Genomic DNA, 20,845 nt, shown 5'->3' on the forward strand with positions numbered 1-20,845 from the left:
ATGGTGTAAAGCAATAAAACATGTTGTCCTGGGATAAACCACAGAGTCGCTGTGTTTTTATTATTTTTTATCTCTAATTACAGCTGCAAGTCATAACCCTTGACTTCATAAACAAACAATGGCATCTGGAGTTGTGTGCAAGATACAGACAAGAGGCTTACATCAATGTTTCGACCGACTACTCACTGATAGAATATTGGTGTTTACTTGAAAAAAGAAAAAATAGACGGGAAAAATTAACTGTAGACTTAATTGATCTACAGTTTGTTTTTACTCCTGAAGGACATGGATACTCAGCTAAATAATTATATCCCCAAAATCGAGTTTCAGGGATATAATGGTTTTACTCCAAACGCCGCCGACACGCCAGATCCGCCACCGCCTGATATCCTTTTGTTTAACATGATAACTAGAATAGATTTGGTTGGATTTCTTATCCCATGATACCTGTTACAGCCAGCTTGTTTAGGCCACAACAGCACATAGAAGACCACACGGCTGACTTACCTTCAAAAATGATTATTTTTTATTTAAAGACAAGGGGCCAAACCGTGGCTGACAGTGGTGAAGATTCACAGCCCAGGGAGAGAGAGAGAGAGAGAGAGAGAGAGAGAGAGAGAGAGAGAGCAGGCAGAGGAAGCCTGGCTTCTATGCCTTTGTTGGCAATCTTGAGTCAGCCACACCTCCAAGTCAACAGACCATATACTCCACGATAGCACCATATGGAGCCAATTCTCTGGAACAGACAAAACAAACAGTACCAGGCAAACAACTGGTCAGGGCCATCACATAACCAACACAGTGGACCCCTAGTGGAAGAACCCTATCGATTTCAGCTTCTCTGAGTATTATAAGTCATCCAAATGGGGGTACTTTAATTGAAAATCAGTTTTTTTGGACATAATAGGCCGATTGAGATCAAGTTTGGTTCATATTGATCACCTTACAAACATCCATTTTCTGTCTACCATCCAGAGTTCATATGGGGTCATTTTCATTCACTAGGTGGAGTTTTGTGGGAAAAATTGGTTGTCTGACCATTATTCTGCCATTATCAGGTTGATGTAGCTCAAACTGAGTTCTTATCGATTGTCTAACAATTCTCTTTCTTCGTGCCACTACCTTGAGTTTACATGATGTCATATTTTGACACCAGGTGGTGCGTTTTTTCCAAATGGTTGGGGGAGCTTCAGTCAAAAAATCTGTTTTTTGGACATTATTAAGGAAATAGCTGTCCAGTCAAGCTCAAACTTGGTTCATATTGATCATCCAACAAATAACAAATACATTTTCTGACATTATTCAGCAAATAATTTTCTGACATTATTCAGGCCATTCATGTGAACATGATAACTTATCACCATTAACAGACAAAGTAGGCCAGTCAAGCTCAAATGTGGTTCATATCATGATCCAAAAATATCTATCTTTTTCTTATTACTCAAAGTTTAGTTGATGTCATATTGTACATTGTATGTACATTGTGTTGTTTATTTGCTTTATTATATAGCAGAGGATTGGGGGGATTTCGGGGACATACCCTTGCTGTCAGCTCCTGACAGCGTAAACCTTGTTTTGTTTTTCCTGTGTTCTCACAGTATTTCAACTGGTGTTTGTAGAAGTCTGAGTGCATTTATTTGACCCTCACATTTCAGCATTTTGTGTCATTAATATTCTCTCGAAAACTACAGTGAACAGAGTAAGATTAACTCTAGAACAAGAGCAGTGAGGGAGTAAGTCAACAAATGTACATTCAGTGTAGTTTTGTATTTGGTGCAAGAAAATACATCCACAGTTAGGTGGTGATAGAGTGATATAAACCACACATCAGGGTGGCAGTAATGTATATTATTACCAGGGAAGAAGAAGAAGAAATTGAGGAAGATAGTTCTGCAATTAATATACAATAATTATAGTAGAACAAACAACACACATGTGCAAAAAGCCCACAGAGACATTTACATGTAGTCATTTTTCTAAGAGTGACTTTTTTTAAATATAATTCTTGACCTATTTAATGTTTTTATTTTAAGGTAGAGCATTTGTACAGGCTCAGTTGGTGCCTTTGTTGATGATGTCTGGTGTGATAAAACACTTTAAGATGCTCTTATATGGTTATGTCATATTGTTTTATGGTTATAGGGTTTTGGTGTGATTATCTGTAGACAGCAGTGTAATGTTGAACCTACACTTCATCCTGTCCACTCCTGCCCCACCCTCTGTGGCCCATGTGTCTACTGTGACACACTGAAACATACTGAGACATTGAAATAACTATTAGAATCAGCTTTGTACAATTCTGCGTCTGTTATTCCTAAGCTATGAGAATAATCATGACATTTACTAATTGTGTTTTTTGTGCAGTGTTGTTGGATGTAATCTACCGTTGGGTTTATAGTGATGTACACAATGTCTTCTTTTACTTCACTGTTTTTTATTTTCTTTGCACAAAATACTAAAATGTCTTCCTGCTTCATAAAACCTTAGTATAGGACTTTTGCGCATGCTATAAAGCATGTCCAAGCAATAATTTTAAAAGCTAATACATATATTATACCCCATTAAAACAGATAAATGCAGTTCTTACTGAACAGTAAACAAAAGAAAAGTGGTTCCTTATGAACAGCACAAGTTGCTTTAAGATAAAAATAGAAGTTCAGCTTCATTTGGTCATGCATTATGAAAGAAAATACAGTGTCTTTCATTTAAAATAAAGTTACAGCAGTAAGTATGTAAAGCCCTGAATGGTGGTTGGACCCAAAATTCCCCAGGTCAGAGCCCTTCACTGGTGAACCCCACGTCACGTAGGAAAATCCTGCACCTGTCCAAAAGCAAAGCGGCACTCTGCATCACTGGCATCATTTCACTTTTAGACAGAAGTACAGCTGTCATCACGCTTCCTGCCAATGCAATCAGCCACACAGAATAAAGGGTGAACCTCCCAGTCTGTGGCTCTGGTACCGCTCTGGTCCTGAAAGGCTGAGTCACCCGTTCCCACTGAGAGAGAATAGCCTGACGGGCTCCAGCCCACTGTCCTGGACCACTAAGACGATACTGGTACGGAGTGCAGGGGCCGAGGAAGACCTTCACCCAGAGCCCAGGGTCTCTCAGTAACAACCTCATTAAGTTTGGTCGAACCCCTACCTGTAATTAGACATCACATATGTAGACATGATAAAAAACAGACCAGAGTGCTTTACAATGAGGTATCGCAACATAAACACAAGAGAAAACAAAATTTAAAATAAAAATAGCACCAAAAGTCAGTGCTTAAACTGACCTCCTTAGCCATGAAATCCAGATAAGGGATGTAATCAACCTGGAGAGCAGCCTGTCGTGGACAGGGATAGCTGAGAAAACACAAGAGAGGAATCAATTAATCATGTCACTATTTACAATATCCACAGCCTGACCAGAAAAATACAAAACAGTCTCACACCCACACTAACATTTGACTGAACCTCCTTTAGCTTTTACCACATGCATTCACTGAGCCATTGTTTTAGCAGCATATACAACACCACAGCATTTATTTCTGTCATTTTTGGAAAGTTCTTGAACCTAGACCTGATCAACTGAATCAACCCCAGAACATAACACTGTCCCCACAGGCTTGTAATGTAGGCACTAAGCATGATGGGTAATCACTTCATCCACCTCTCTTCTCACCCTGATGTACCCCTCAGGGTCAGTCTGGACTCATTACATTATTCCACTGAAACACAATCCAGTCTTTACACTCCTATCAAACTGGTGATTATTTAACAAATGAGACACTCCTCACTGCAACAGTTAAAGGTTAAAGGAGTTGTTGTAGCTGAAACATATGAATCACTGCAGTAATTATCCAATGGAAGGATCTGAACTATTTGCTTAATTCAATTTATGGGGTGGCTTTTTTTGACAGGAATGTATATATTATACAAGTGATAGACTGAAATGTCCAAAGACCTCTTCTATGAGAAGATGTTACCTTTTCATGTTTCTCTTCCTCTCAGCTTCAATAATCGACAGCATTTTTTCCTTCTTTGGTAGACGGCTCAGACCTTAAAAATGAAAGATAACAACAGGTGACACTGGGATCTTAGACCTAAAGCACATATGTGTGTGTTTAAAGCTCACACATGTTCACCTTTAAAGACCCTCACAGCCCAGCGAGCCTGCATTTCCACTATGGGCATGATTGGCCCTTTTGTCTGGAAAAGACCCAGAACAGCCAGTGTAGGTTGTTGTAAGGATGGAGGAAATACTCTCCTGAAATGTGTTTAAAAAACCATTAAAAATCAGAATAATCCTGACATAATGAAGATCCTTGTACAAAGGCAATTTGACAATATGCTTTATAAACCCTCACTTGTACAAGGTGAACTCTCCGCGAGGCCCCCCACACAGAACCGGAGGCAGGAATGGAAAGTTTGCAATGTATCCTGTACAGAAGATCACAGCGGCAATGTTCTCCTCCACAGTACCGTCTTCAAATACAACTGCAGATCCTTTAAATTCTCTGAGACTGGGTTTCATCACTAGTTTCCCTATTAGGATTCGGCCAGGAAGATCATCATTAATCAACGGCCGTTTGTCCATAAGTCTGGAGAAGAGAAGGAATGGTTAACTGATGTGTGAGTACTGTTATCAGCTCTATCCATATTGACATTATTTCCAAATAGAAATTAGCTTTTTAACAAATGTATTCATTTTTTTAATCCTGTTAAATTTTGGTGGAGAAAACCATGTGAGGAAAGTCATTTAATGAAGGTTGACTATTATCTACTCTATTGCATTTAAAGGGTACCTGTACTGGTTATGTGTATGACATTAATCATGCTGTGTATATGACTTATAAGCAAGACAGGTGCAAATACAGTATTAAAAAAAAACAAACAAACAAACAAACAAACAAAAAATTTGCCATAAATGCATCACACTGGACTAGAATTACGTCTGGGGGCAGAACTTGTGGGGAGCAGCCATTGCTGGCTGGAAGTGACGTACCCGCATAGATTCGAGGTGACTGAGTGCGAGTAAACAAGTCAGTGAGCAAGACTGAGTGGAAAGCACGTGCTCAAGCTTGTTGTTTGTGCAGCCCGAAGCTTTGCACTCCGCAAATCCAAATTCAAATCAACAAATCTGTGTCACTACCGGTGCTGGAACAGCCCGTGAAGAAGGCAACATGTCTCTGACTATGCCTGACTGACAGAACAGTGACTTAGTACTCCCGTGTACTTGACAACGGGCTATAACATAAGTTTCCCGATAGATCCGCTAGTATTATACGTGATCTTTAGAAATACAGGTACCCTTTAAGTCAGATTCATCAGTTGTACAGAGTAGTTAAATGGTATACTGTTAGAGCTTTTGAGAGTCTCTGAGGTCACCTGTGCTTGGGCTTCAGGGCGTAGAGTGTGTGGTCATATCTGTGGTTCAGGGCTCTCTCTGCTGTCCAGTTGACCAAAGTTTTCGGAAGAAGGAACATGAGGATGCTGTTCAGCCTAGTGATAGCGATCATGTCTAGAGGAAGACCACTGCTGGACATCCTGCCTATCACCCAGGTCCCTTGGCGTGTGCTGAAAAATGTCTGTTCAACAATACAAATACATGGGACTGAATTTTGGTGTATGAGTCTAAAGACCATAGAAACCATAGAACAGATTTAAAGATCTCAGATGAATAAATTAATGCATCCCTTCAGTTTGGAGCAGCTATGGTGACACTAGGGGTGTAATGTGCACTTGTTTGTCCCAAACAAATACATGTACACTTCTGACTTGTCCTTCGAAGAGAGCAGACATGTTTTTCTGAGCTGAGCTGTCCTGCTGTTTCTGCCTCCCCCACTCTGCTTTGGCCTTGCAGTGTTTCGTCTGACTTACTCTAACTTTTGGATCCCCTGCTTGTTGAGCTCTCGAACAGCAAATGTGGAATTGATCAACTGGTCACTCAGCGCAATTGACATGATTTTTTCACCCAAGAAGAATGGCCCCGGGGAGCCCGCCTGCCCTGACAGAACATTTGCAGCCGGATACACCCGGGACGCTTGGGACAAGTGGAGGGTGATCTGTCTCTCTGCTCTGTTGGTGGAGGACATCGACGACACCTACCTATTTGGATTTATGATAGTGGGACACCTGATTGGTCTTGGAATGGCCCTGATCTATCGCAAAATCGGTAGGACAGCAGCATGCAAAGAGACCCTGCTGCTGTCGGTGGAAATTGAGAAGCACTTCGGAGCGGTGACTGACAACGTGAAGCAATTACAATGGGTGGTGACGCAGTAGGGGGACAGTGTGTGAGACCTGGCCGGACGGGCTGCGGACTCGTATAAGAAGTTGGATTATATCGTGGGCCAGACTGCAGAAGGGCTGAGAGCCAATGTTGAAGGCCTCCGACAATCTGCGGGACTGAAGGAGAAAATCGACGAACTGTGTAGAGACCTCACTGGTCGGAATGCTAAGAAATGCTGAGGCCAGGTATAACAAAATGTAAGTTATACTAAATTAAAACAGAAATCAAGTTTCCCCCATGGCCTAAATTGTTTTCGCCTGGGAGCTGAGGAAGCGGCAGGATTCTTCTCTAATCTACTCCCCCTGCAGTTAAAACATCTTCATGGTCCGGACAACAGTAGGAGTGAACTGATAAGAACTGGCAACAACTGAAGGACAGAATGACCCACTGGTGTCTCTTATCTTGCACACACATTCCACAAATACATAGCACATATGCACTTTTCCTTGCCACAAACCCCAAATCACGTCTGCTGTCTACCTTTTCCTTTTTTTCCACCCTATCCCCCGAATTTCTTTCAAATCCATGAAAAAATTCCAGCATGTGTCCACATGTACTGTGTGAAAACTGTATGATGTCTTATATTTGTGCTTTGCATTATCTTGTTCTTCACTGCAAATTTTGAAGAAAATGGTTCTGTGGTGGCGCACCAGTTTAGGAGCAGCGGCTCGATGTCCTTAATCATCGATCTCAGTTTTGTTTGATGTACTCTGTACTGTCAAATGACAATAAAGGCAATTCTGATTCTGTAGCCTATGTGAAGAACGCAAACACTCGCCTTAAATTTCCACACAAACCTTGTGCTGCTGCTGAATTCCCAGCGCCGCTGCAAAAAAACCCAAATACTTTATTCTGAGGCTGGGGTGCCGATAAGGGGGGGGGAGTAAACTAGACAACAGAGAGTATAACAGGGGCACGGTAGCTGGATTGGATGTTCGAAGTGTGTTAAAGGCCCCCACAGAATCGAGCATACTTGACTCTGTGGATGTCCACACGTACTCGAGGTGGACTCAAAGCAGAGCAGACGACTGTCGGACACATCTGAACAAAGCTCAATCCTACTATAATGAATGTTTCTGTGTCCGGCGCATGTTTGTCTGACGCGTGTGTGTCTGATCGATGTCCCGATGTTGCACCACGGCAGGGCACAATCGTACAATGGCGCTACGGGTACAATGCCACTAGTTTTTAAAATGCGTGGACTCCACATACAGGTACTCGGTGTCACACAATTTTTGATGTAAATGAAGGAAACTGGTACACTTGACTATGAAACCTCAAACATCGGCGGACAATGTACGTCAAGTCTGCACCGCACACAGTGCGCCCGACTCTGTGGGAGCCTCAGTTTTCGGTAGTTATGGAGCACCCCCCCCTTTAACTGGTCTCCTTCACTATACCGAAAACACATCGAAAATGCATCAAACCGAAGACCCCTGTACCGAAAACGTTCCGAACCAAAATTTTTCTGCACCATTAAACCCCTAGTTTACACTGCAGGTCAAGTCAGATATGTTGTTCAGATCAGTTGTTTTTCACTGTTTGCATTGCTTTTAATTATTTTGCAATATAACTCACTCAAACTCACTTCATTATATTCCGGTCTGAACTGGTTACAGTCCTGAAGTGACTCATACTCACAAAAACAAGATGTTGCGCACTACTTTTGTTTCCTTAAAATGTCCAAGTGTGTCAGAACTCAACTTTTGAAAAAGTGCCAAAAAAAATAGAAATGCCAATTTTGTGCATTTCTATAAACTAGTTTGTTGCAAATAACAGAAAGAGTTCTGCTGCCATCAGAAGAATTATCTACTCAGTTGTCTGCATGTACTCCCACCCTTCTGCCTCCTTACAGACTGGACCTACATCATCAAATGGACGTCTGTCAGTCCTGGTCTCATCTGCGAGCGGATCTCTCCTTCACTGTGGTTCTCCCCGAGGTTTCTCTGTTTCCCACTGGGTTTTTTGGAGTTTTTCCTTGCTCAGAAGGACAGTCTAAGGATGGGGGATGCCCGGAACATAAATCCATTTGCTTCACCGACTGTTTACTGATTACTTGACTGTTTGCTTATTTTCATTGCGTTTTTTTTTTTTTTTTTTAATCAGTTCAACAATTTCTGTAAAGCCCTGTGAGGTGGCTTTGTTGTGATATCAGGCTCGATAAATAAAACTGCATTGAAATGAATATGGTTCTATTAAAAAAAGAGTAAAAGAAGCATTCTGTTGTTGTTCAGACTCAGAGGAATAATTCAGTCTTCCAATTAAATTAATTAATTAAATTGATAATTAAACCAGACAAATTTCACACTTTTCTACACATTTACTTCCATGCTCATCTCTCCATGGGGGGCGTGCTACTACCACTGCTATCAAAATATCTGCCAATATACCATAAACAGCTGATCAGTCACCTGAGGTAAATGTTCACTACATCAGAACTTATTCAAATAGATATTTAAAATTTTCCTTATATACATTTTCTGTTTGGGAAAAAAGGTGAAATTCACCTCAGGTGAGCAAAACAAACCTTTTATGTAACTTAAAATTCCATTTCCATAAACATTTTCTGAGGAAAAAATTCAAAATGCACATTAAATACGTTTGTGTAAACACACTTGAAGTACTATTTAACGCTTGTATGTCACTGATGTAAGACGTCTGTGTAAGTTCTCTTTTTCCCAGGTCATCGTTCATCCTTAGCTGTTTTCAAAGTTCAACTGGACTGGTTTTGTTGGTGAAAACTTTTCATCTCATCCAAGAGACTTCATCGGGGAACAGAACAACTCAATTCTGAGTAGAAGTGATGAAGTCACAAAAGGTCACTCATGTAAGTATTTCTAATTCTATCTATAAGCAGATGTGCAGAGAATGCCTAAAGAAGAAAATTTAAAAAGGATGAGAAGGAGGTTCTTTCACCTAGTGATACGTGTCAGCTCACATTATAACAAATGTTGATCTGGAGTGACACAAAAGTTGCATGAGGCAGCACTGTAAAAAAAAAAAAATCACATCTGATTTAGAATCAGAGATGGAAGAGGTCTGAAACAGAATGATGTGATTGATGCTGATTCCACAGTCATGAAATAAAAAAAAGTCCCATATGAGCCAAATAGTGTGATTTGCCTGGGTGGTGGACTCACCTTTCAGTAACTGTGTTATTACCTCTGCAGAACACTGGAACTCTTCAACTTCCTCACCTTGTCTGCAAATCTGCTAATCTCCACAGCTATATCTCCCCCAGAATTGCCAATGCCGACCACCAACACCCTCTTTCCTTTGCAGGAATCTGGATCTTTATACTCCCAACTGTGGAAGCACCGGCCAGAAAATGTCTCATGACCTGGAGGAAAACAGAGAGAGGGAGGAATATGGGCGAGAAAGGGCTAATATTAATCCAGTAGAGTCAGTCAACAGTCATCAAACCTGTTAACTGTGTTTTACTGACCTGGAAAATCTGATACTGGTAAGAATGGGTGGGTGTAGTGTCCTGAACACACCATAACTGCATCGAAGATGTGCTCTTTTTCTTCTCCATCTTTGTTTATGGTCACTACATCCCACTGACCAGTCTGAGGAAAGTCGGGCCTCTGTGCGACACTCTTCACTGTTGTCTGATGCACACAATCACACAAATGCACATTCAAAGCTTTGAGTTTACATAGAAATGACAATGCCAGTCAAACACTGGTGAGGGGGAAAGATAATCACCTGGAAATGGATGTATCTGAGCAAGTCAAAGTGTTCAGCGTAGAGCCTGAAGTACTGCTGGAGCATGGAGTTGTGCAAGAAGTTGGGAAAATGAGCAGGCATGGGGAAATCACTGAAACACATCATTTCCTTAGAGGTGTTGGCTACCAGAGAACGATAGATGCTGGTGCGCTCCGGTTCCAGTGACTCCTGTGGAAACAAAGGATGAAACAGAGCTTAAATACTGTTGTTCACAATTACAAGATGAAAACAGAGCGACTACATCCAATGCTTTTTAACCCTTTAAAAAGAAAATATTCATTTTGATTTTAAAAAGCTGTCGCTTGGAAGTGGTTAGAGATAAAATCATACTGTAAAGGAGAGAAATATTGGGTATGACCCAAAGATTATAATGGGAGCAAATCTACTCATCTAATTTGCATATTGTGACATCACTGGATGGTGGCCATACAGGATTGTGTAACTTTTAGTAAAATTTTGAAATTTCTGAAAACTTTGTACATATTTACATGGAAGTCTTCTATGTGTTTTTGTTTTGTTTTTTCATCTTATCCTTAAAATACATGAATTTAAACTTTAGAAGAAAGTAAAATGCAGTAAGTTTTAGTAGCTTTTTAGCCAAGCAGCAGAGTAGCCAAATCTGTCCCTATCTATCAAAACAAAAGCTAAATAAACTTTACTTACTTACTTACTTACTTACTTACTTACTTACTTACTAAACCAGCTCAGGACCACGTCTTTGAAACTGGATTTCCTTCTTCACTTTGAATAGAAACATGCCCTGAAATGGTGTTAGGTTTGAAGGGGCACATGTCTGCCGTTTAGGTGATAACAAGATTTGCCAACAACTCTTTCTGAGCTATTTTCTGTTTCATTCAGTTATGTTGCTTGTTGCAATATTGCCACTGTGGCACTTAAAGGGTAAAAACTTCACCTACACTCACCTTAAATTTCCAGAGTCCACCGATGTCATCACTGCTTTCAAAGCACACAGGCTCCAAGCCTTCATCCAGACAGATCTTGATACATGCCAAACCAGAACTGCCTGCTCCCACCACCGCCACACGTCGAACCATGGCTGAACACTAGTGTAAAGATGAACACAGGGTATGTTATATCTGAAAACAACACTAGTCTACTCCAAATCACAACTAAGTCTGATGTGTATTACTATAGACTCCAATGCAGGTACAGGCAAATATATACAATGAGGTGTACTGACATTCTGAGGAGTGGGTTGAGGCTGATGAACCCAGGTAAAGGAGGAGGCTGAATATATGTGGGTACTCAGAGTAACCAGAACATGAGCACACACTTCTAATCTACACTCATCAGCCACTTTATTAGATACTATTTGCAAACACACTCTTCTTTTCTCTTTCATAACTCCAGCCAATCATAACAGATGGCTGTCTACGCTGAGCCTGTTCTGTCTGAGGTTTTACTTTTGTAAAGGGGCTTTTTTCTCTCCACTGTTGCCTTGGTTTGCTCCTGGAGGATTAGTATGATTTGGTGTGAAAATTTCTGCAGACGACATGACTCAAACTCATTTGCTTCAGACTCTGGTGTGTTGGGTGTTTACAGATGTCCTTCGGCAGACTCTGGTCCGACCAGTGGCTTTTTGAGTTACTTTTGCTTTCCTATCGATTCAAACCAGTCTGATCATTCACCTTTGGCATTTTGGCTCTGATAACTACCACTCACTAGATATTTTCTGTTTTTCTGACCGTTCTATGTAAACCCTTCAGGGGGTCGTGCATAGAAAACCCAATAGATCATCAGTTTGTCAAATAACAACCATGCTACGTAAATAGTCATTTAAATCGCCATTCTTTCCCATAATGATATTTGGTTTGGATCATTTTAACCATATCTACATGTGGTTGTCATGTGGTTGGTCTTTTAGATATCCATGCTAAGATGCAGTTGAACAGATGGACTAAAACTTGGATTTGTGCTGGTGAAAAAGTGAAAGGATCAGGAAAATACACAAAAAATTTTACTTTAAATATCTGTAACAAAACATCCTTAGCTGTTATAAGCAGGACTCACAGTCTGTGTGATAGAAAGGCTAGAGTGTGCATACAGATACAGGAGCTACTACCTGAGTATTCTAGATATTCACCACACTATAAACTTTACATTATATTGGTTTGTATTGTATTTTTGTTGCCAAATAAATCTTATCCTTTCATCAAATATTTTTGACAACCCAAACGTCACACTGCTTAACAGAACTAAGTGGTGAAAGTTTCTTGCTCTGACTACTTTAACACATAAACATTTAAAAAACAATAAAATAGCAACAGACCATTTTCACAGATCAGAATGATACTGTTTAAAACATGCATACATTCGACATCTTACCTGTGGGAAAAGTTTAAGTATTGTCCTGTAAATGTTGTTATATAAGTACAGTAAACGTGGGTGTGTGTTTCCTGCAGCTGCAGACACATCAGGGTCTGTTCTGGGTCACATAACCACCAGCTCCTGTTCAAACACGTCTCTTTAGTTTTTATCTGTTGAGTCAGCTCTTCTCACCTGGTTCAGGGATCTGGGTCCTGGTCTGCAGTCACAGAGTCTCTCGTAAACTGGTCTGTTGGTGGACAGAGGAGAGACTGCAGGAGGGACTTTAACCCTGTGTGCGTGTCCAGATGATCTCAGTGGAAGTTAATATCAGCGTGGGGCGGGGATGCAGTGTACAGCCCTAAGGCTTCCCTGAAATGGACAAATGTACTTTATATAAGGTGGCATTTAGAGGTTTGCATGAAATATACCCTTCAAACATGGTCGACAGACTGTGGGAAAGTCTCCAGAACCAGGAAATTCTTCCATGTTCCTTCAACTTGTTCCAGTGAATGGATGTTGGTGGAAAGCGCCATCTAGTGGACACAACTGAACCCACCACATGTCTTCAGAGGCAGTTTAACCTCCTGGGACCCGGCAATGCATTTTTGTCCTCTGTGATGGACTAGAGTTTCACAGCTTTACTTAAAAAAAAAAAAAAAGAAAGAAAGAATAAAAGTCCACTGAAAAGGACGTTATATTAAAAATAAATAAATAAATAAATAAAAAATGTATCTAACAGAACTGTTGCATCATGCTGTTTCCAGTTAAGACAAGGCAAGTTTATTTGTATAGCACATCTCAGCAACAAGGCAGTTCAAGGTGCTTCACACAGGACACTGAAGTACAACGGCAAGGGAAAAAGAAACACATTTAAAACATTATAAAAGAAACATATAAAAGGTGATTAAAAACAGCAAGTAAGAAAATGATGCATACAACCCAAAAATATTAAAGTAAGAGTTGCAGTACAGAATTTCGAAAGAGAATATGAAATTTAAAAAGTCAAAAGCCTTTTAGTCAAAGGCAGCAGTGAACAGGTGAGTCTTTAACCTGGACTTAAAAGAACTCAGACTCTCAGCAGACCTGATATTTTCTGGTAGTTTGTTCCAGATATACAGAGCATAGAAACTGAACGCTGATTCTCCATGTTTAGTTGTGACTTCTGGAACACAGAGCAGACCTGCACCAGACCTCTTGAGTGGTCTGGATGGTTCATACTGGACTAGAAGGTCTCTGATGTATTTTGGGCCTAAACCATTCAGTGCTTTATATGCTAGCAAGAGAATTTTAAAGTCTATTCTCTGAGAGACAGGGAGCCAGTGTAGAGACCTCAGAACTGGACTGATGTGGTCCACTCTCTTGGTCTTAGTGAGGACTGGAGCAGCAGCATTCTGGATCAGCTGCAGTTGTCTGACTGGCTTTTTAGGCAGACCAGAGAAGATACTGTTACAGTAGTCAACTCGACTAAAGATAAATGCATAGACAAGTTTTTCAAGGTCCTGCTGCAACATCAGTCCTTTAATTCTAGAAATATTCTTGAGGTGATAGTGAGCTGACTTTGTAATTGTTTGTGTGTGGTTTTTAAAATTAAGGCAATTATTTAATGTAAAGTGGTGAAAAATTTTACTTACTGGGTCTCAGGAGGTTAAAGGGGTCATATTTTGCTAAACCCACTTGTATTAGTCCTTGGTACATTTATTTGTGTATTTGGGGACCCTAACAGTTCATAAGCTTTGAATTTGAACCCTCGAGATGCTGCAAAGCTATCTTTATATTCATTCTGGCAAAAATTGAGTGGATTTCTACAACCCGTTTCAATTCCTTCTTCTTCTTTTTTTTTCAACTTTATTGAAAATATACTTGTATGTAAAACATTGAGAAATTTTGAACAAACATCAAGATGTCAAAAAGAAAACTCATCCAAACAAATAGATTAACATAATGCACAGGATTACAGACACAAAGAAGACAAATACTACTACTACTACTACTACTAATACTACTAATAATAATAACTTAAAATATAAAGATCTAAAAAAAAAAAAAAAAAAAAAAAAGCCAGGGAGTAAATTCATTCCAATTTAAAATTTCAGTTCCTTCTTAATTTGTTACATTTACAACTAGTTACGTCACAACATTTGCACCTATAGGGTCAAGACTTCCGTCAAACATTTCTCCGAGTACACCATAATTGTTTGTCAGCAGCAGCGGTTGTAGTTCATACTGAGAGTATGACCAAACTTTGAGCCGATTACCTAAAATGTTCAGTTGTTCATTGTATTAACGAACTCAAGTGGCTGAACGGGACTGAGCAGAGTCTTAGATATATATCAGAGTAGAGACACTTCCATAGAGTCCCGCTGTAAGAAATGGCGGACAAAATATGGACCTACCTCCGGGTTCTGGTAGGGCCGGTAGTTCCTACATTGAGTGTAACGCCGTCAGAACCCATTCATTTCTATTGCAGCTGATCTAGCAGTTCCAGCGCTAAGCTAATAAGATATTGTCATCTTTCAAATTATCGAGAGTATTTCCTGTATTAGCTGACATTTATGTTGTATATCCTGTTTTCTTTGGTGTGCGTTAGCGTTTGTATACGTTTATATCTTAAACAACTGTTATGTTCATAACTGTGGGAACCCATTTCAAATAGGGGGTGCTGTGCACAAACTGTAAATTTCCCAATGGGATGAGTAAAGTATCTATCTATCTATCTATCTATCTATCTATCTATCTATCTATCTATCTATCTATCTATCTATCTATCTATCTATCTATCTATCTATCTATCTATCTATCTATCTATCTATCTATCTATCTATCTATCTATCTATCTATCTATCTATCTATCTATCTATCTATCTATCTATCTACCTACCTACCTACCTACCTAAATGAAACTTCAGTCTGAACTCAAACACAGAATCACAATGAACTCAGAATAAACATCCTGATGAGGAAAATCTTTCCAGTTGGTGCAGTTTTTTTCAGACAGAATATCTTCCTTCAACAGATGTGAATGTGTTCCAGTTGTTTCCAAGGGCCTCATGTATAAAGGGTGCGTACATCCTTTTCAACGCTCACGTTCAGATGGATAAAGAGTGAAATGACTGTGGAAATGTATGGTGCTCCACACCAACTTCATGGCCGGCATACCAGTTCAGGTGCTTTTGAACCGTTAGCGACACTTAGAGGTGATTCTGGGAAACTGTTAATAATGTAAAAAAGGTCATTCCTCAGAGTGATGTGCACATCAGAGATACACAGATGAACAATTAACACATTGGCACGCCATCCTACTGCCAGAGCAGCACATACCCAACAGACCATCCAGACCAGCCAGACCCTGGACCCATTGATGCCGATCCTGTCCGGGAGGCCATTCAGTCCGGCAACAACCATATAAAGAGACAAAGACACAAAATTCACTTGTTGATAAATGCATTTAATGTAGTGTTAATGTCTGTGAGAGCATTTATCAGTTGGTCCAGGTGCTCACTGTCAGTCCTCTGCTTCAAGTCCACCTTGACGTCACCAGCTGATCATGCAGAGAGGGGAATCTCAAAAAGGGAATCCCATCTGCAGGCCCTGTTTAAACTCATTTGCAGTCTCTATACACGAGGTCCAGGTCATTATTAATCTGATCAGCTCTTTTCACATTGTGAGCAGCAGCAGAATAGTGACAAACAGATACAGTTTGGATGGTTTTCCCAGATGTCAGGACGCTTTAGCTCCAAAGTGATGCTTTCTTCTTATGTCTCAGCCTGTGTGGTGGGACTGATCATCAGGGTGGTGTTCATAGTCCTCATCCTGATCATAGGGAACATTTCCCTCTACTTCTACTGTAAGGTCTGTTCACATCTTTATTCAACACACAAACCACACTTCAATGCTGACATTGGATGTTTCTTCAAAACTGTTTTTCAGCCCAGTATTTCTCAGGTGTGTTTATTTTTGTTTCAGTGACTCATGGCGCTTTTCAACCACCAGTGAAGGCATGATCTTCACATGTATATTTAATGGTTTTTATGGTTGAGCTTAGAGAAAAACACCAAGGCTTGGTTTAATATGGAAAATAAATTAAATAAAACATAGATGAGATAAAAATGATGATGGTGATGTGATCGTATGAACCTAAAACCTGGAAAGACGGATGATGTGAACTCCAGTCTCTGGTGGCAAAGTCCTGGATTTAGTAGATCTACCGTCCACCACACCAACCTCCTGTCTGCTCACCAGAAAAAGTCAGTGACAAACAATAGGATTGAACGACTGCGCGGTTTCAGACACGTCCAATGTCAGCATCATTTTCTCTGATCAGGTTGTTTTATTCAGAGATTAAATTGACTTTACATGGACTAAGAGACCCATGAGTGTGACCAGGACATGTTTGATGGCATGTTTGCTCCAGGCCAGCAGGGGCCACCTCAGTCTGAAGGCAGGGAGAAGATGATGAATATTCTGCATCCACATCCACACTCCAACGTGAAGAAAAAGAGTTGGTTTTGTTTATGCCTTTGTCCCATTTCCTTGTCATGGTCATGGTCCAGTCTGAATGTTCAGGGTGTTTTCTTTTTCAGCTGTTCCCCGTTCTTATTGGAGTTTGGCTGAAACATGTTCAGTCCTATCAGATCTGAGGAGCTGACTCACTGTGTTTGACTCACTCATGAACTCTCCTCTGAAAGCAGCTGGAAACAATTGGAAATACTTCATATGGACAGGAATTCATTAGTTTTACTGTCCTTTTCCTTTAGTTTTACACACCAGAGTTTTTATAAAGTTTTTCATTTTTTTTTTAATTTAGTCTTTCTCTTTGGTTTTTATTTCATAATCACACTCTGTGTGTTTGTGAGTTTTTCCTATTTTTGCCGTGCCAGTAAATATACAGGGTGGGGAAGCAAAATTTACAATATTTTTAGGCAGGGATTGAAAGACAGTGTATGACCAGTTAGTTTATTGAAAGTCATGAGAATTTATTTGCCACAAGAAAATGTACATAATAGAAAATGTTTTTATTCTGTGTGTCCTCCTTCTTTCTCAATAACTGCCTTCACACGCTTCCTGAAACTTGTGCAAGTGTTCCTCAAATATTCGGGTGACAACTTCTCCCATTCTTCTTTAATAGTATCTTCCAGACTTTCTCATAATAGTTTGGCTCATAGTCATTCTCTTCTTTACATTATAAACAATCTTTATGGACACTCCAACTATTTTTGAAATCTCCTTTGGTGTGACGAGTGCATTCAGCAAATCACACACTCTTTGACGTTTGCTTTCCTGATTACTCATATGGGCAAAAGTTTCTGAAAAGGTATGGATAATAGTGTTAGGTATGATTATGACATCAATATATGTTTGGTTTCAAAACAATTGACGTAGTGCCTGCTGAGAAAAAACAACTAAATGTTCATTGTAAATTTTGCTTCCCCACCCTGTACATAGAGTCTAATGTTTAACAGTGATCAGGGTTTAAAGCTGAATCCCTACAATATTAAAGCCTCTCCACTGGTGGGTGGCTCATGGCCCTAAAGTAAAACCATGTTTAATCCTTCAGTATGTGATATGTCACTTGTATTTGACAGATGTACAGGATGCTGGCAGTTGCCATGGAAACACCAGAATTTGTCCCACTCTTGACTGACTGACCTGCTGACATTATGTCTGATAAATGTGTCAAGTGTCATTTTTTATCTCTGTACATATTTTAGGTTTTTTTTTTTTAATAACTTCTTGTATGATTTTATTTTATTTTTTATTTTTTTAAATTGCTGTCTTATTATTGTATTGTTTTGCTGTGTAGAATATTGAACCTGAGATGAAGACTCCTGAAGACAAATTTAAAACGTGTATCAGTGATTAAATTACTTTAATACTCAGTCCAGGTTGAATCCATCTAGTGTTCTAAGGTTTTACATCTTTAATGCCCTGTGTATCCATATATGCTCCTTTTACTCTGTATGTTCATCATTATCATTATTATTATTACTTGTATTTACTCCTCCTGATTTATGCACAATGAACAGTTCTTCTATTAAAGTTTTTGTGTGAACAGCGGTGTGTTATTCATTGCAGCATTAACAGGTTTTATCAGTTACACTATAAAAAAAAGCTGCAGTGTGTTGTAGTAGCCACTAGAGAGCAGTAGAGGGCAGCAGCACGGGGCGAATCAATAATAACCTAAATTTAAAGTGAAAACTACAAGTGATATATGATTAAAACATACACACATTCTGACAATATTCAAAAGTCTTTTCAACCTTGATTTGAAAAAAAAGTGCAGTTGAGCTAGGATGAAACACATTTGTTTCCATGTATAACAATGACAGTTTCAACTCACCTGTGAAGGTGTTCCACCAGATTTAGATAGATAGATAGATAGATAGATAGATAGATAGATAGATAGATAGATAGATAGATAGATAGATAGATAGATAGATAGATAGATAGATAGATAGATAGATAGATAGATAGATAGATAGATAGATAGATAGATAGATAGATAGATAGATAGATACTTTATTGATCCTTTGCAGGAAATTGCTTTGTTACAACAGCAGCAGTACAAGAAGAAAAACACTCTGACCCATCGCATGAACATCCCACAAACAGTCATCAATGGAACAAATAAATAATAAACAGAATAGAAGATATATATATCTATATATATCTATATATATATGTACAATACAAGTACTGTATATAATACAATAACCTGAAAACACCTAACACACCTAAGTATGCACAGCATACAATAATAATTTATCGCACAGCGATATTAAAAAGTCTAATAGCAGCCGGCAGGAAGGACCTCCTACTGCGTTCAGTCTTGGACCGAGGGGGGATCAGTCTGTGGCTGAAGGTGCTCTCTCTGAACACCTCAAGATGGTGCAATGGGTGAGATGCGTTCTTCAGAATAGAGTCCAGTTTCCTGAGCATTCTCACCCCAGCCACCTGCTGAACTGTTTCCAGTCCAGTCCCAATGATGGAGCTCGCTTTCTTAATGAGTTTGTTCAGTCTGTTTCTGTCAGAAATGCGAGCTCCCTCTCCCCAACACACCACACCAAAAAAAAGGGCACCAGCCACCACAGTCTGGTAGAAACTGCACAGAAGAGGCTTGGAGATCTTGAAAGACTTTAATCTCCGTAGGAAATAAAGTCTACTTTGCCCCTTCTTGTGCAGAGTCTCCATATGACAGGACCAGTCCAACTTGTTGTCCAGTTGGACTCCAAGGTACCTGTAACTGGAGACAGCTTCAACCTCTGTGTCATGAATGGTGACTGGCACCAGTCTGGACCTCTTCCTTCTAAAGTCCAAAACCATTTCCTTGGTCTTGGAAATGTTCAGTTGGAGGTGGTTGAGGTCACACCAGTTTACAAAGTCCTTAACCAGGCCCCTGTACTCCCCCTCCTCCTCTGATACAACCGACAACTGCTGAGTCGTCAGAAAATTTCTGAAGAAAGCAGGTGTCTGAGTTGTATTGGAAGTCTGATGTGAACAGAGTGAAGAGGAAGGGGGACAGAACAGTCCCTTGTGGTGCTCCAGTGTTGAAAGTATTTAGGAAAGTATTTATTTAGGAAAGTATTTAGGAAAGTATTTATTGAATTTTGGACCATTCCTCTAGAAGTGTATTAGTGAGTTCAGGTGCTGATACTGGATGAAGGTCTGGATCCCAGGGTCCACTCTAATTCATCCAAAGGTGTTCTGTCAGGTTGAGTCCAGTTCCTCCACAACAAAGTCACTCATCCATGTCTTTATGGACGTTGCTTTGCGTGGGATTTTAAGACTGAAAATCATTGCTCTGAGAAGAAATGCTCTGTTTATTTCAAGGCCTTATTTGTGCACACACATTAAAGTTTTCAAAACAATTCATGCAAATTACAAATTCTGCTATTAATCTTGTGTGATTTGTAAATTTAGGAGCTGAAAAACTGTGTCAATAATTGAGCTGATCCATATTTTTCTCTTTCCTGTTGTGCTGTTACACAGTTACAACAAATGTTTTGGTAATAAATAATTTGTACATGGGCTATTCCACCGAATGGGTGCCATTTCCATCCCCAGGACATTATATGTATAAATGTGCATGAAAATCAACTCTAAAATACATTTTACCTTTAAGCAAAGTGTCCTGCACATTGATCTAATTGAAAATTTCAAATATTTATTTGAAAACATTAATAAAAACTACCTAGAACACTGAAAAATAGCATTTGTTGCCTGTCTCCATTCTCTAATGCTACACTTTACCATGAAATATAATGATTAAAATACTTCAGAAATGTTGTTTTTTTGTTTGTTTTTTTGCATTGTTGTGTGACTCCATAGTCCACCTATGCTTTAAATACATTTTCTTCATGAGAAATCCATAATATTTTTGTGAAAATATACATTTTAGTCATGTCCCTGGGTTCTCACTCAGTCCTGTTACCCTAACACATTCTCCTCTCTGAAAAAGTTGGAATATTCCATAAGTCCCATGTTCAGCAGGAAGTTACATCAGCTGGATTTT

The 20,845-nt window shown here is 39.6% G+C and overlaps 1 protein-coding gene across 2 annotated transcripts; it reads right to left on the reverse strand.

The window, feature by feature from the left end:
• Nucleotides 1-2,427: 2,427 nt before the first annotated feature.
• On the reverse strand, nt 2,428-12,718 carry LOC115417446 (dimethylaniline monooxygenase [N-oxide-forming] 2-like). 2 transcript variants are annotated; one of them, XM_030131371.1, is made up of 11 exons: nt 12,529-12,718; nt 10,932-11,072; nt 9,988-10,176; nt 9,725-9,890; nt 9,477-9,619; nt 5,376-5,575; nt 4,355-4,588; nt 4,133-4,254; nt 3,974-4,046; nt 3,281-3,350; nt 2,428-3,144 (listed from the first exon to the last, which is right to left on the reverse strand). In XM_030131371.1, exons 2-11 carry the CDS (start codon nt 11,061-11,063, stop codon nt 2,773-2,775), a joined length of 1,701 nt encoding a protein of 566 aa, XP_029987231.1. In that variant the 5' UTR covers nt 11,064-11,072; nt 12,529-12,718; the 3' UTR covers nt 2,428-2,772. The 2 variants fall into 2 exon arrangements, with proteins under 2 accessions (XP_029987231.1, XP_029987232.1); XM_030131372.1 differs by lacking the exon at nt 12,529-12,718 and adding an exon at nt 12,355-12,503.
• Between the last annotated feature and the right edge of the window lie 8,127 nt (nt 12,719-20,845).

The sequence above is a fragment of the Sphaeramia orbicularis genome, chromosome 4 (assembly GCF_902148855.1).
Source record: "Sphaeramia orbicularis chromosome 4, fSphaOr1.1, whole genome shotgun sequence".
Taxonomy (NCBI): Eukaryota; Metazoa; Chordata; class Actinopteri; order Kurtiformes; family Apogonidae; genus Sphaeramia; species Sphaeramia orbicularis.

Coding starts and splice junctions, on each gene's coding strand:
- LOC115417446 (XM_030131371.1), bottom strand. CDS start 11,063: ATGGTTCGACGTGTGGCGGTGGTGGGAGCAGGCAGTTCTGGTTTGGCA. Junction 9,620..9,724: donor ACCAGTATCAGATTTTCCAG/GTCAGTAAAACA, acceptor GTTTTCCTCCAG/GTCATGAGACATTTTCTGGC. Junction 5,576..9,476: donor TTAGCAGATTTGCAGACAAG/GTGAGGAAGTTG, acceptor ATTGTTGAACAG/ACATTTTTCAGCACACGCCA.